Here is a 16,682-nt window from a genome sequence, read left to right as displayed (position 1 = left end):
TTCTATTTACAGGCTACCAAAGATTTTCGTCAAACATCTTCTTTGTTTGTTGTCTATTCTGGAAAGCGTAGGGGTCATAAGGCTACGGCGACTTCTCTTTCCTTTTGGCTGAAAAGTATCATCCGTTTGGCTTATGAGACTGCTGGACAGCAGCCTCCTGAAAGGATTACAGCTCATTCTACTAGAGCTTTTAAAAATGGGCTTTTAAAAATGATGCTTCTGTTGAACAGATTTGTAAGGCTGCGACTTGGTCTTCGCTCCATACCTTTTCAAAATGTTACAAATTTGATACTTTTGCTTCTTCGGAGGCTATTTTTGGGAGAAAGGTTTTGCAAGCAGTGGTGCCTTCCGTTTAGGTTTCTGTCTTGTCCCTCCCTTCATCCGTGTCCTAAAGCTTTGGTATTGGTATCCCACAAGTAAGGATGAATCCGTGGACTCGGTACATCATGCAAAAGAAAACAAAATTTATGCTTACCTGATAAATTTCTTTCTTTTGTGATGTACCGAGTCCACGGCCCGCCCTGTCTATCAAGACAGATAGTATTTTTTATTGAAAAATGTAGTCACCTCTGCACCTTATAGTTTCTCCTTTTCTTCCTTGGCATTCGGTCGAATGACTGGGGGGTGGAGTTAAGGGGGGAGCTATATAGACAGCTCTGCTGTGGTGCTCTCTTTGCTACTTCCTGTTAGGAAGGACAATATCCCACAAGTAAGGATGAATCCGTGGACTCGGTACATCGCAAAAGAAAGAAATTTATCAGGTAAGCATACATTTTGTTTTTCACTTGCACGCTAACCTAACGAACACAAAAATTTTGAATATTGCGTGCGCGTTCACTTATTCCCCCATAGAGGTCAATGGAGCAAAAAAAGTGAAAAAAGAAATCCTAACATCCTACTCGCGGCAAACCCGATTGCATATTCTCAAGTGCGCTAACCTGACATGAAATTTTAAATATTTCACATTCCAATGTTCTTCCAATAGAAGAATATGTTCTATTTATTCATAAATACATTTTTCTATATATATTTGATGTTTTGTTGCTATAATATATAGATAATTATATATAGGCATAGATATATATATATATATAGGAATATATATTTACAGATACATAGGACATATTATGCTGTGTGCAGGACATTGGAATGTGAAATATTTACGGTAAATACATTATTAAAAAAACTTTCTTAAAAATGAATATTGCATAAATATGCTTTTACATGTTTTCATCTACTTAAAGGGACATTCCAGCCAAAATTGAAATCCACATGGATGCATTTTAGTTTTGAATAGAAACATTTTTGTAATATACATGTATTAGCAAAATTTCTTCTAATAAAAGCTATGGCTGTTTCAAAAGTGTATTTAGGTATGCATCGTGCACCAGCAATTTAAACACAGCACTTGCTCAGAGAGCCTAAGGTGCTTGTACCATCTGATAATGACTCAATTTATTAATTGTTGACATGATACAGGCCCCACTGGTGCTCTGAGCAGCTACAGTATTTAAAATGCTGGTGCACTGAGAATATTTAGCTATGTTTCACGTGCACGTGCAGAGGAATATGTTAACACTAAAACAGTGATAGCTTTTACTAGAAGCATTTTTGCCAATACATGTATATTGTACATATGTTTCTACTCAAAGATGTAATTCATCTATGTTCCTTAAAATGTTGACTGGAATGTCCCTTTAACTGCAAAGGGCTCCTATGCACTTCTATATATGTCTATATATGTGTAAATATGTATATACACACATAAATGCATATGTACATATATACATATACATCTTTAGGCATGCTTATGTATGTATCTCTATTTTAAGCCCTTTGAACACCTGAAACCTGATTTCTTTGAGTCCTTATAACTTTTATAAGGTGTTATTTTTAGATGGTGTTATTATGAGTGTAACTGTACTTTGTAATGTATTTTGTGACTTTTTTTTACAAAACAGTTAACCAGAGCTCTGAGGACGCGGTAATCATTCTAGCTTAAATCTTTTTACTTTTAACTCGTAATACCAGCGATAAACCCGACGAGGGCAAACACCCACGATAAACCCCTTATCACTCGTGTGCAAACGTTTGCGCTCCACTCGCAATCTGACCCATATTGTTTTCAGAGCAAGAACATCTGTTTAAAGAAAAAAATCTCAGTTTTGAAATGGGTGTCTTTAATATGCAACAAGGAAAAAAATACTTTTATATAGTAAAGAATGTGCAGTATAACTACATTGATACAACGTATGAAGTTCCTGATTTAAAGGGACATGCAACCCAAACATTTTCCATTCATGATAGATTTCAGATAGATCATACATTTTTAAACAGGTTTTCGATTTACTTTTATTATGTAATTTGCTTCATTCTTTTTAGGTGTCCGTACACTGACACTGGTGTCCATGACTAGCCCTTGCAGTGTCCGCCACAACCTTAGTATATCTTTTCTTTCTGATTAAATAATAGGAATAAAAAAAAATATGTAGTGTGATTAAAACTGGATGTTTTTCTGCATCAGTATAATAACACCCAGTTCTATACAAAGACACAGTAGTGACACTGGCACATGCATATAGCCAGACAAGGGCTGGTTATAGGGTCAATGGTATCTGCATCAGTATAATAACACCCAGTTCTATACAAAGACACAGTAGTGACACTGGCACATGCATATAGCCAGACAAGGGCTGGTTATAGGGTCAATGGTATCTGCATCAGTATAATAACACCCAGCACTATATAATGACACAGTAGTGACACTGGCACATGCGTATAGCCAGACAAGGGCTGGTTATAGGGTCAATGGTATCTGCATCAGTATAATAACACCCAGCACTATATAATGACACAGTAGTGACACTGGCACATGGGTATAGCCAGAGGAGGGCTGGTTATAGGATCAGTGGTATCTGCATCTGTATAATAACACCAAGCACTATACAAAGACACAGTAGTGACACTGGCACATGGGTATAGCCAGAGGAGGGCTGGTTATAGGATCAGTGGTATCTGCATCAGTATAATAACACCAAGCACTATGTAATGACACAGTAGTGACACTGGCACATGGGTATAGCCAGAGGAGGGCTGCTGGTTATAGGATCAGTGGTATCTGCATCAGTATAATAACACCCAGCACTATATAATAACACAGTAGTGACACTGGCACATGCGTATAGCCAGACAAGGGCTGGTTATAGGATCAGTGGTATCTGCATCAGTATAATAACACCCAGCACTATATAATAACACAGTAGTGACACTGGCTCATGTGTATAGCCAGAGGAGGGCTGGTTATAGGATCAGTGGTATCTGCATCAGTATAATAACACCCAGCACTATATAATAACACAGTAGTGACACTGGCTCATGTGTATAGCCAGAGGAGGGCTGGTTATAGGATCAGTGGTATCTGCATCAGTATAATAACACCCAGCACTATATAATAACACAGTAGTGACACTGGCACATGCGTATAGCGAGACAAGGGCTGGTTATAGGATCAGTGGTATCTGCATCAGTATAATAACACCAAGCACTATATAATGATACAGTAGTAACACTGGCTCATGGGTATAGCCAGAGGAGGGCTGGTTATAGGATCAGTGGTATCTGCATCAGTATAATAACACCCAGCACTATATAATGACACAGTAGTAACACTGGCACATGGGTATAGCCAGAGGAGGGCTGGTTATAGGATCAGTGGTATCTGCATCAGTATAATAACACCCAGCACTATATAATGACACAGTAGTGACACTGGCACATGGGTATAGCCAGAGGAGGGCTGGTTATAGGATCAGTGGTATCTGCATCAGTATAATAACACCCAGCACTATATAATGACACAGTAGTAACACTGGCACATGGGTATAGCCAGAGGAGGGCTGGTTATAGGATCAGTGGTATCTGCATCAGTATAATAACACCCAGCACTATACAAAGACACAGTAGTGACACTGGCACATGAGTATAGTCAGAGGAGGGCTGATTATAGGATCAGATAGGATCAGTGGTATATGCATCAGTATAATAACACCAAGCACTATATAATGATACAGTAGTAACACTGGCACATGGGTATAGTCAGAGGAGGGCTGATTATAGGATCAGTGGTATCTGCATCAGTATAATAACACCCAGCACTATATAATGACACAGTAGTGACACTGACACATGGGTATAGCCAGAGGAGGGCTGGTTATAGGATCAGTGGTATCTGCATCAGTATAATAACACCAAGCACTATAAAATAATGTTTTTAATTTCAAATGTACCTTGGTGTCCATCACTAAGGTCTGTAATTTGGAAAATGTCCGCCAGTGCCTTTGTTTGTGACTATCCCTGCGTGATATCCTTATGTAATTTTATAACTACAACACATATGCAAGTTGTTTGCATATAGAAATACAATCTTTGCTGAATTAACTTCATATGATGTTTCAAGTTGATGTCTCTAGTAATGAATCTAATAAAGAATACATAAATATTATAGAAGTGTGTTTTTCCCCTGGAACAATACTACAGTGTGTTGGTAGTTTTGGCTCTGTTACTTGCATGTGATATGTTAATAAAGCTGGATAGGACGTTTTATAACATTTGCTTACATAATTATTTTAGAAAGGCAAATTTGCATAAATTAAAATTTAGTTATGCATCACTGTTTGTGAGTTCAGGTTCCTACCGTTTAGTTACACCATAAATATTCAATTGATGTTCGACTGTAGAGTGTAAAAGTAAAGCCTTATTTATGAACACTGAGGGGGGTAGTTATCAAGCCGTCAACCTAAAATACGCTGGAATTCCGCAGCGTATTTGTGGCGAGGCTGATTCGCCTTAGTTATCAAAGCCTCGAGACCGGCAAAAGTAGAATTTTGTGACGTAAGCTTCGATCCGCCGGACTCAGTCCGACACAGATCGATTCTTACGTCACTCCAGATGTTCCGCACACAAGTGCGGCACATTCTCACTACTTTTGCTAGTTATCAAATGACTAGCAGGTACGCTCGGCACTTTTACGGCCCAGCGTACCTGGTTTTCAAACCGCCACCCCTGGAGGCGGCGGATCCCATAGGAATCAATGGGAGTCTGACCATAGCGAAAGTACAAGTTCGCTGCTGACAGACATCCCATTGATTCCTATGGGAGATGTCTGCACCTAACACCCTAACATGTACCCTGAGTCTAAACACCCCTAATCTGTCCCCCCTACACCGCCGCAACTAAATAAAGTTATTAACCCCTAAACCGCTGCTCCTGGAGCCCACCGCAAGCTACTCTATACATATTAACCCCTAAACCGCCGCTCCCGGAGCCCACCGCAACTATAATAAATGTATTAACCCCTAAACCGCCGCTCCCTGAACCCGCCGCAACCTATATTAAATGTATTAACCCCTATCCTGCCCCCCCCACACCGTCGCCACCTATAATAAATTTATTAACCCCTAATCTGCCCCCCCCTACACCGTCGCCACCTATAATAAATTTATTAACCCCTAATCTGCCCCCCCCCCTACACCGTCGCCACCTATAATAAATTTATTAACCCCTAATCTGCCCCCCTACACCGTCGCCACCTATAATACATTTATTAACCCCTAATCTGCCCCCCCTACACCGTCGCCACCTATAATAAATGTATTAACCCCTATCCTGCCCCCCACTATGCCGCCGCCACTGTAATCAAATTATTAACCCCTAAACCTAAGTCTAACCCTAACCCTAACGCCCCCCTAACTTAAATATTAATTAAATAAATCTAAATAATATTTTTATTATGAACTAAATTAATGCTATTTAAAACTAAATACTTACCTTTAAAATAAACCCTAATATAGCTACAATATAAATAATAATTATATTCTAGCTATTTTAGGATTTATTTTTATTTTACAGGTACCTTTCAATTTATTTTAACTAGGTACAATAGCTATTAAATAGTTATTAACTATTTAATAGCTTACCTAGCTAAAATAAACTGAAATTTACCTGTAAAATAAATCCTAACCTAAGTTATAATTACACCTAACACTACACTATACTTTAATAAATTATTCCTATTTATATTTATAAAAAAAGCTAAGTTACAAAAAATAAAAAAATAAGTTACAAACATTTTAAAAAATATTACAACTATTTTAAGCTACTTACACCTAATCTAAGCCCCCTAATAAAATAACAAACCCCCCCAAAATAAAAAAATGCCCTACCCTATTCTAAATTAAATAAAGTTCAAAGCTCTTTTACCTTACCAGCCCTTAAAAGGGCCATTTGTGGGGGCATGCCCCAAAAAGTTCAGCTCTTTTGCCTGTAAAAGAAAAATACAACCCCCCAACATTAAAACCCACCACCCACATACCCCTAATCTAACCCAAACCCCCCTTACAAAAACCTAACACTAATCCCCTGAAGATCATCCTACCTTGAGTCGTCTTCACTCAGCCGAGCAGCGATGGAACTGAAGTGGACATCCGGAGCGGAAGAAGTTAATCCTCCAAGCGGCGCTGAAGACATCTTCCATCCGATGAAGTCATCATCCAGGCGGCGCTGAAGAAATCTTCCATCCGGGCGATGTCATCTTCCAAGAGGCGCTGAGGAGGTCTTCTATCCGGGCGATGTCATCTTCCAAGCCGGGTCTTGAATCTTCCTTCCGCCGACGTGGAACCTCCTTCTTCACCGACGGACTACGACGAATGAAGGCTCCTTTAAGGGACGTCATCCAAGATGGCGTCCCCTCAATTCCGATTGGCTGATAGGATTCTATCAGCCAATCGGAATTAAGGTAGGAAAAATCTGATTGGCTGATGGAATCAGCCAATCAGATTGAGCTCGCATTCTATTGGCTGATCGGAATGCGGAAGCTTAAAATTGTTGTAATATTTTTAAAATGTTTGTAACTTATTTTTTTATTTTTTGTAACTTAGCTTTTTTTATTTTTTGTACTTTAGTTAGTTTATGTAATTGTATTTAATTGTAGTTATTTGTAGGTAGTTTATTTAATTAATTTAATGATAGTGTAGTATTAGGTTTAATTGTAACTTAGGTTAGGATTTATTTTACAGGTAATTTTGTATTTCTTTTAGCTAGGTAGTTATTGAATAGTTAATAACTATTTAATAACTATTCTAACTAGCTAAAAGAAATACAAAGTTACCTGTTAAATAAATATAAATCCTAAAATAGCTAGAATATAATTATTATTTATATTGTAGCTATATTAGGGTTTATTTTACAGGTAAGTATTTAGTTTTAAATAGGAATCATTTATTAAAGTATAGTGTAGTGTTAGGTGTAATTATAACTTAGGTTAGGATTTATTTTACAGGTAAATTTCAGTTTATTTTAGCTAGGTAAGCTATTAAATAGTTAATAACTATTTAATAGCTATTGTACCTAGTTAAAATAAATTGAAAGATGCCTGTAAAATAAAAATAAATCCTAAGATAGCTAGAATATAATTATTATTTATATTGTAGCTATATTAGGGTTTATTTTAAAGGTAAGTATTTAGTTTTAAATAGGAATAATTTATTAAAGTATAGTGTAGTGTTAGGTGTAATTATAACTTAGGTTAGGATTTATTTTACAGGTAAATTTCAGTTTATTTTAGCTAGGTAAGCTATTAAATAGTTAATAACTATTTAATAGCTATTGTACCTAGTTAAAATAAATTGAAAGATGCCTGTAAAATAAAAATAAATCCTAAGATAGCTAGAATATAATTATTATTTATATTGTAGCTATATTAGGGTTTATTTTAAAGGTAAGTATTTAGTTTTAAATAGGATTAATTTAGTTAATAATATAAATATTATTTAGATTTATTTAATTAATATTTAAGTTAGGGGGGCGTTAGGGTTAGGGTTAGACTTAGGTTTATTGGTTAATAATTTTATTACAGTGGCGGCGGTGTAGTGGGGGGCAGGATAGGGGTTAATAAATTTATTATAGGTGACGACGGTGTAGGGGGGGCAGGATAGGGGTTAATAGGTTTAATGTAGGTGGCAGCGGTGTCCGGGAGCGGCGGTTTAGGGGTTAATACATTTATAAGAGTTGCGGCAGGGTCTAGGAGCGGCGGTTTAGGGGTTAATACATTTATCAGAGTTGCGGCAGGGTCTAGGAGCGGCGGTTTAGGGGTTAGTAACTTTATTGAGTTGCGGGGGGCTCCGGGGGCGCCGGTATAGGGATAGAACAGTGTAGTTTAGTGTGGGTGCTTAGTGACAGGCTAGCAATAAAGCTGGGAAAAAGCCGAAGGGCAGCGAGATCGGATGAGTGATAACTCTCACAGTCCGCTGCTCATCGCCCCGCGGCTTTTTGACAGCTTTTTTTGATAACTTAGGCGAACGTATTCAAGGTCCACGGCGGCGAAGGTAGGCGAGCTTAGGCGGGCATATTGGGCCGGCGAAGTCAGAAAAGTAGACGGCTTGCTAACTACCCCCCTGAGAGTCTTGTTTATTAAAACGATCTAAAAGTAGGAAAGCAATGAAGCATAGCAATGAGGTTAATCCAACTGAATAAGTTAGAGCAAGATTTGTTAGCATCAGAAATTGGAGATAGAGGGTGGGACACTATTTATATATTTCATATGGGCTTGTGGTGATGAGCATATTAATTCAGTGGGTTAGATTCATTAAAGGGACAGGACAATTCAATAAGATAATGTGTTAGAGTATTTAATTCATGGACAAATTCTTATGTGTAACCACAGGTTCAAATCCCCAAATCCAGAATTATTTATAATCAGTACTTTTCCCTTAGTGTTAAAAAAATAAAAATAAATAATAGACTAAAAATTACAATCTTCTCTGCGTGGGTCTTTGGTTTGTTTTTTTTGTGCTATAAAATGCAAATGATAATCTATATTTATTTAATCCAGTGATGCAAAAAGAGGTTGTTTTATTTGGAAAGACCCAAAAAGTTGTCCCCCTGTAATTTGCTATCTTGATTTGTTTGCATTTTGGTGTGCAGGTCTGAACTGTGTATCATAACTATCGGCTAGATTACGAGTTTTACGGTAAGAGCTGCTCGGTACTAACTTGCAAGTTATTGTCACCGCTCACTTACCTACAGCGCTGGTATTACAGGTTTGCAAAAACCCGGCGTTAGCAGGCAATAAGTGAGTGTAAAGCAAAATTGATCTCCATACCGCACTCCAATACCAGCGCTGCGGTGAGCTGGTTTTACGTGCTCGTGCATGATTTCCCCATAGACATCAATGGGGAGAGCCGGCTGAAAAAAGCCTAACATCTGCAATAAAGCAGCGTAAAGCTCCGTAACGCAGCCCCATTAATTCCTATGGGGAAAGAAAATTTATGTTTACACCTAACACCCTAACATAAACCCTGAGTCTAAACACCCCTAATCTGCCACCCCCAATGTCGCCGCCAGCTACCTACACTCATTAACCCCTAATCTGCTGCCCCCAATGTCGTCGCCACCTACCTACACTTATTAACCCCTAATCTTCCACCCCCAATGTCGCCGCCACCTACATTATACTTATTAACCCCTAATCTGCTGCCCCCAATGTCGCCGCCACTTACATTATACTTATTAACCCCTAATCTGCTGCCCCCAACGTTGCCGCCACTATACTAAATTTATTAACCCCTAAACCTAACCCTAACACCCACTAACTTTAATGTAATTAAAATAAATCTAAATAAAACCTACTATTAATAACTAAATAAATCATATTTAAAACTAAATACTTACCTGTAAAATAATCCCTAAGATAGCTACAATATAACTAATAGTTACATTGTAGCTAGTTTAGGTTTTATTTTTATTTCACAGGCAAGTTTGTATTTATTTTAACTAGGTAGACTAGTTAGTAAATAGTTATTAACTATTTACTAACTACCTAGATAAAATAAATACTAATTTACCTGTAAAACAAAACCTATCCTGTCTTACACTAACACCTAACCTTACACTACAATTAACTAAATTACAAAAAAACCAAAACACTAAATTACACAAAATAAAAAAAGAAATGATCAGATATTTAAACTAATTACACGTAATCTAATAGCCCTATTAAAATAAAATAAAAACCCCAAAATAAAAAAAAACCTAGCCTAAACTAAACTACCAATAGCCCTTAAAATGGCCTTTTGCGGGGCATTGCCCCAAAGAAATCAGCTCTTTTACCTGTAAAAAAAAAATACAAACAACCCCCCAACATTAAAACCGACCACCCACACCACCAAACCCCCCCCAAAAAAATCCTAAATAAAAAACCTAAGGTCCCCATTGCCCTGAAAAGGGCATTTGGATGGCATTGCCTTTAAAATGGCATTTAGCTCTTTTTCAAGTGCCCAAACCCTAATCTAAAAATAAAACCCACCCAATAAACCCTTAAAAAAGCCTAACGCTAACCCCCGAAGATCCATTTACAGTTTTTGAAGACCCAACATCCATCCTCAACGAAGCCGGCAGAACTCCTCAACGAAGCGGCAGAAGTCTTCATCCAGACGGCATCTTCTATCTTCATCCATCCGGCGCGGAGCGGGTCCATCTTCAAGACATCCAGTGCGGAGCATCCTCTTCAATCAACGTCTTCTTCAACAATGAATTCTCCTTTAAACGACGTCATCCAAGATGGCGTCCCTTGAATTCCTATTGGCTGATAGAATTCTATCAGCCAATCGGAATTAAAGGTGAAAAAATCCTATTGGCTGATGCAATTGAGCTCGCATTCTATTGGCTGTTCCAATCAAGCCCAGGTACCACGTCAAGGTCTCTTGCATTTGCTTGCATTTGTGTGCGTGGTTACAGTTGTGTGACTGTATTAGGGACTCAGATATGTGGAAGAGACCTTGACGTGGTACCTGGGCTTGTCCCATTTGGCCAAATGCGGTAACTAACTCTTCCAGTTTTGCTTTTAATCCTAGCTGAGAGCTTGTGAGCGAGTGTTGGCCGGCTCCTAAGCTTACATTCCTGCTTTTCCAAATAAAGATTCCAAGAGAACAAAGAAAATTTGATAATAGGAGCAAATTAGAAAGCTGCTTAAAATTGCATGCTCTATCTGAATCATAAAATAAGAAATTTGGGTTTCATATCTCTTTAACTTTGAGTGGACTAGTAACTTTTCCCTCTGGGCTAGTAGCTTTAAACCATAGTGATATTTTTCCACCCCTGTGTGTGTGTGTGTTACAAATTATCACTATGTATTACAAATTATATAAACTACCTTTCGGTTTTATGTATAAGCTGTATAATGACATAAATATTGTCTAAATGACATAAGATATTCTTGTTTACACTTGGTCCCATCCCCTCTTAAAGATGTCCCATTTACAAAAACTAAACTATTCCGAAATGCAAACCATTTCCAGTCCCAAGCAGTTTGGATGAAGGGTTTTGTACCTGTAATAAAATAAAATATGTTCAATGGAAATAAAAAACAATGATAAAATTAACTTACCCAGGAAAGAGCACAGCCATGATTGACAGCTATATATTACTCCTGATTGGCTCAACATAACGGTACATGTCCTACTCAGGCATTATGGGTGCTGAATGGGCTTTATCTATGTGTAACATATTTGCAGAGGTTAAACATATAGGGGTTCATCATAATCCTTCAGTAAATCTTAGCTAATGATTTTCAGCAGAAGATCACATTTGAAGTCTATGTGGATTTTATTTTATATGTTTTTTCTAAAGTATTGTGATCGCCCCATAGTTACACAAAAGCATTTGTGCAATAATAAAATGATGTAATACATTAGAGTCATTTTACTATTGTCTATTAACAGCCTCCCCAGAAACACCACATTTTGGATTAATAAGCCGTAAAACTTTGTTAATTAAATATTTTCTTAAATGACACCTAAAGTTTTTGGTTGTTTATTTCCTCTGTAAGTGCCTTATAAAAAATGTATGTTTGAAATCACAAAAGAAAGAATATTTATTACATCTACAGGAATGAGAGAGTCTCACGTCTCAAATAAGGAAGTATTTGTTTTCTAAAATATTAATGAATAACTGTCAATAAAAAATATTGTTTGATGTAAACGTACATATTATACCCTAAATATACAGCATACTGTATGTGTTCTTTAGAGTCTGAATAGTTTCCTGCCAAGGCCTGTCTACTTACATCTAAACAAGCAAGCGACATGCTTTCCGCAGTCCCAGAGTCTTGACATGTATTGTAGGAAAGATTAATTTGTCCCTATTGCTGTAGTACTAATTTGTCAATAGCATTGGATGTTTGTCTATTTATTATTTCTGTTGTAATTACTTGTGTAATGTTGTGGTTTGCTGTGTCATTACAGACAATTAGCCATAAAGGATTCGGAAAGCTTAGTGTCTGGACAAGATGTCTTTAAGCCGCACCTGCTTGGTGAAATAGTGCCCTGAGTTCAAAAGAAAGTGTTCATCGTAATTCATCATCTCCTGTATTAAACATGCAATATGCCGAGCAAATGCAGCCAGCTAACTCACTGCTGCTCTGTTAGTCAAGCACGCTATTTAATCCAATACTGCAGTTTATTTTTTATAAAACCCAGTTTTTGTTTCTTTTTTTTTAAATAGACATTTATTTTAAAGCATCACCCCAGCCTGTGCAGTAATGCTGTATACTGTACAATTATTAAATAGTGTATATGTAGTTTTAAAAAATGTCATTGCATTTAAATAAAATAAAAAACATTTGCTGAAATCTATAGTGTTTCATTGTATAAATATGGCTGTATGTTATATACTTTTTATTTTTCTTTGCTATAGTTCGTAATAGTTTTATCAAGAGGAATTTATACATTTTAGAGCTCTGGAAACAAAAGTATTACAATACATCAGCATATTATGTTTGTTTTCTTTTCCCAGCAAGGTATATTATCGTAGACACACTGATGCCATAGGAATAGGGCTAAAATAGCATATATTCTTCAAGAGTATAACAACGTACTATATAATGACAAATGGTACAATTAAAATATAATGTGTGTGCACTGAATGTATTTTAGCAGCCACTGCCCATGTATCTCAATGGTTACAAATCTACAGCTGGAAAGATCTTTTTTATACATATATATATATATATATATATATATACACACACACACATATACACAACTAGTTTACCACAGCTTATTCTGTTAGTTACTTTAGCACAAGATAAGCAATTACATTTGTGGGTACACTCATTTGCATGTGGACCTTAACTGACCTCAGAGGAGGAGACAAGATAAGGGAAACCTAGGTTACAACATGGGGGAGGGGGGGGGGGTTACTGTAAGCATCTGATTATCATTCTTCAGCTTCTCTTTGTTATTTATAATTTCTGTTTAATCATTTATTGTTTTGTTTTTGTTTTTCCATTTATTTTAAAGCCAACAATGTGTCTGAAATACAGGATCAGCGCCTTACTAGGCGGAACAATAATGAAGTTACAGAAAATATACAAAAAAATTACGAATGCATTCAAATTTAACAGAAAAAGTAAGACATGCATGTATTTGTAGTATTACATCACATTGCTGGAGTTTTATAGTTTTATCTTAAAATAAAAAAACAATAAAAAAATAAAAAAAAGTCCTAGTACACATCCAGTGCATTGCATATATTAGACTAGAAAACATCTCTTGCTTTTGTTTTTGTTTTTTATAACTTAAATACTTAAACCTGAAAATATTCAACTAGCATCATACTATTTTGTACTGTGCTAAATATATATAACCAACACATTAATAATTGTGTAAATCATAACATTCTCTCACTGGATTAATCCATAATCTATAAATAAACACTGATTCACAACACCTTGAATCACTGTCTCCCCTTTAATGATATAATGTTTAAAAAAAATTGGGTCCCTGCTCACCTCTCACCCCTCTTGTGTCAACTAACCCATTGAATTGGGAGATACTCCTCCATAATTAATGTTTAGAAAACACCAGATTTGCATAAAGGATAAATAATCTGAAGCTGTATTGCGAGAGAGAATGACTCAATTAATTTTAACCATTTCTCAAAAAAACCTTTAAATTGTTTCTCATTGTTTGACTCCACCTGATATTGTTCTACTATCATTTGTAAATACATTTTTTGTACAAATTCAGCAATACTAGGGTTTTTTTCTGCCTTCCAGTGTAACAGTATTACATTTCTTGCCACCATTATGGCAGTATTAATAAAAGATTGATCCTTTTTTAGATCTTGAATTCTTGCATAAAACAAAAAAGTAATAATTTTTGGAGAGAGTATTAAGTTATGATGAGTAAATTTATTTATCCAATAATTAACTCTATTCCAAAACCTTTGGGCAGAACCAGAAACAGTGCATCAAATCTGCATTCGGATATGTACAATGAAAGCATCTACCTGAACATTTTTTGTCCAATTTAGCAAGAGTTACTGGAGAAATATAGGAAAAATGTAATAGTTTGCTATGGGATTCTTTCCACAACGTATTCTTGTGACCTACTAGTTGGATACTTTTTTGTATATCATGTATTTCTAACTCTCCTAGCAGCCTTTGCCACCTAGAAAGGGACGATTCTAAGCATAAATTTAACGCTCATATCATAATCATTTTGTACCAATTTGTAATTGAATAACATCCACTCCTAAACAGGTGAATCCCATTTTCAACTATTCCTAAATTTGATGAAGAAAATGTCTAATTTGTAGATACACATAGAAGTGGTGTTTTGGGAGATCAAATTCCCTTCTAATTTGGTCAAAAGTCTTAATAATTTGTGTATCTGTGTCAAGTAATTGTGCGACATAAATACCAACCTTGAAAGATTCCAGGATTAAGACCCGGAATAAACTCCGGATTCCCCAGAATAGGTAAATATCTAGAAAAAACATATTATATCTTAAATTCCCCACAAAATTTCTGCCAGGCTATCACCACATTCTTAATAACAGTCAAATTACGAATATTTTATGGCATTTTGCTTGGAGTTATGTGTAAAATGGCTTTTAATGTGAATGGTTTAATCATTTCCTCCTCTATTTCCGAGAAGGAAAAATGATTAGTTTCCGTTATCCAATCTGCTGCAATCTTGACCATGGTAATCCAATTATATAATTTGATATTTGGTAACCCAAATCCTCCAAAATCCCTGTCTAATTTCAAGAAACGAATAGAGAGACGTGCCTTCCTCTTCCCCCATAACAACCCTGTACATAGTTTCTTAAATTGTCTTAAATCTATACTTTTAATAAATATTGGAAGATTTTGTAATAGGTACAAAAGAAGCGGAAATAAGAAAGCTTTCAACAATACAATTTTTGCTGACAGGGAAATTGGAAGTAACTTCCATTTATCCATCATAATCTTAGCTTCCCCAAAAAATTTAGTATAGTTTAATGAGTACCAATTAGCAGGGTTATCAGATAAATAGATCCCCAGATATTTAATTTGTTCTACTATTTGGAAGGGGACTTCTCTTAGACTATCTTTCTTTTTATTAATCCATAACAGTTATAGCCTGAAAATGTGCTAAATTCATTTATTATTTCTAGAACAAGGGGTATACTAAGCTCAGTTTTGGACAAGAACAATAAAAGATTGTCCAATCAATTTGTTACCCCCAATAGTAATACCTTCTAATACTTGTCTAAGGTGTATGGCTAATGGCTCAATTGATAAATTCAAAAGAAGCGGTGAAAGCGGGCACCCCTGTCTTGTACCTCTGGCCAACATTATTTTAGGAGACAGTCCCCCATTAATTAAAAGATATGAACACGGATTTTTATCTAATAATTTTACAAAATTGAGAAAGCCACCAGTCAGACCAAACTGAGTTAAGGATGTGAATAAGTGATTCCAATCTATTGAGTCAAAAGCTTTCTCCACATCCAATGTCAATACCACCATATCTGATTTAAGAGGTTTCTGGCCATTTTTGGCCCTGTTACAGAAATAATCCAAAGTTAACAATACCTTTCGTATATTTTTAGTTACACTTCTACCCATCATGAACCCTGTTTGATCTGTATGTATTAATACATTCATACAATTCTTAAGTCTATCTGCAACTACAGAAGTTAATAACATAATCATTATTCAATAATGAAATAGGGTGGTATGCACTGGGCTGCTCTGGGTCTTTATCTTTTTTATGAATAAGAGTAATGACTGAAGTAGTGAAATACATTGAATCCATCTGATTGTTAGTGTATTATTTATTAAATAACTTAGTTAAAGTGTCTAAAATGTTCTCCTTCATCATTTTATAGAATTCTGCTGGTATCTGGTCTGGCCCCTGTGCTTTATTCATTTTGGATTTCTCTATGGCTGCAAAAACTTCTTCTACAGAAATTGGCTGATTTAAGTCTTGCATTTGATTTGGGGATAGTTTAGGAAGAGAAATTTTACTCCAAAAAAATTTCTTAACAGTATCATTAATTTCCTGTGCCGAGTATATCTCTTGATAGAATTCATATAGTAGTTTTCTAATGTCTTGTGAAGAGGTATATCTTATATCTTTTTTTTTTAATACTAGCTATACTTTTACCATCTTTCCCTGTTTTAATTAATTTGGCCAAAAACTTTGTGCACCTACCATGGTAATTCGTAAAAAAACGCCTTTGTTTTAAGGTCTTCCTTCTGCCCCTTTTGTATAAGAAACATATCTCTTTCTACTTTAGCTTTTTTTGTATTTTTCCCAGGTATTAACATTGGGGTTAACTATATAAGCCTTGTAGGC

The 16,682-nt window shown here is 36.0% G+C and overlaps 1 protein-coding gene across 1 annotated transcript in view; it reads left to right on the top strand.

Annotated features, from left to right (window-relative positions):
- The window catches only part of PPP1R42 (protein phosphatase 1 regulatory subunit 42), a 208,603-nt gene extending 195,921 nt beyond the window's left edge, over nucleotides 1-12,682 (top strand). Inside the window, exon 8 of the mRNA XM_053715095.1 lies at nucleotides 12,297-12,682. Within this exon, the coding sequence (XP_053571070.1) occupies nucleotides 12,297-12,381 (85 nt within the window). The 3' untranslated portion in view covers nucleotides 12,382-12,682. The remainder of the gene's footprint in view (nucleotides 1-12,296) is intronic.
- Nucleotides 12,683-16,682: the final 4,000 nt, after the last annotated feature.

This window comes from Bombina bombina, chromosome 5 (genome assembly GCF_027579735.1).
Source record: "Bombina bombina isolate aBomBom1 chromosome 5, aBomBom1.pri, whole genome shotgun sequence".
In the NCBI taxonomy this organism is placed as follows: domain Eukaryota; kingdom Metazoa; phylum Chordata; class Amphibia; order Anura; family Bombinatoridae; genus Bombina; species Bombina bombina.
The sequence above is the reverse complement of the archived record's forward strand: the minus strand, read 5'-3'. Positions and strand labels throughout refer to the sequence as shown.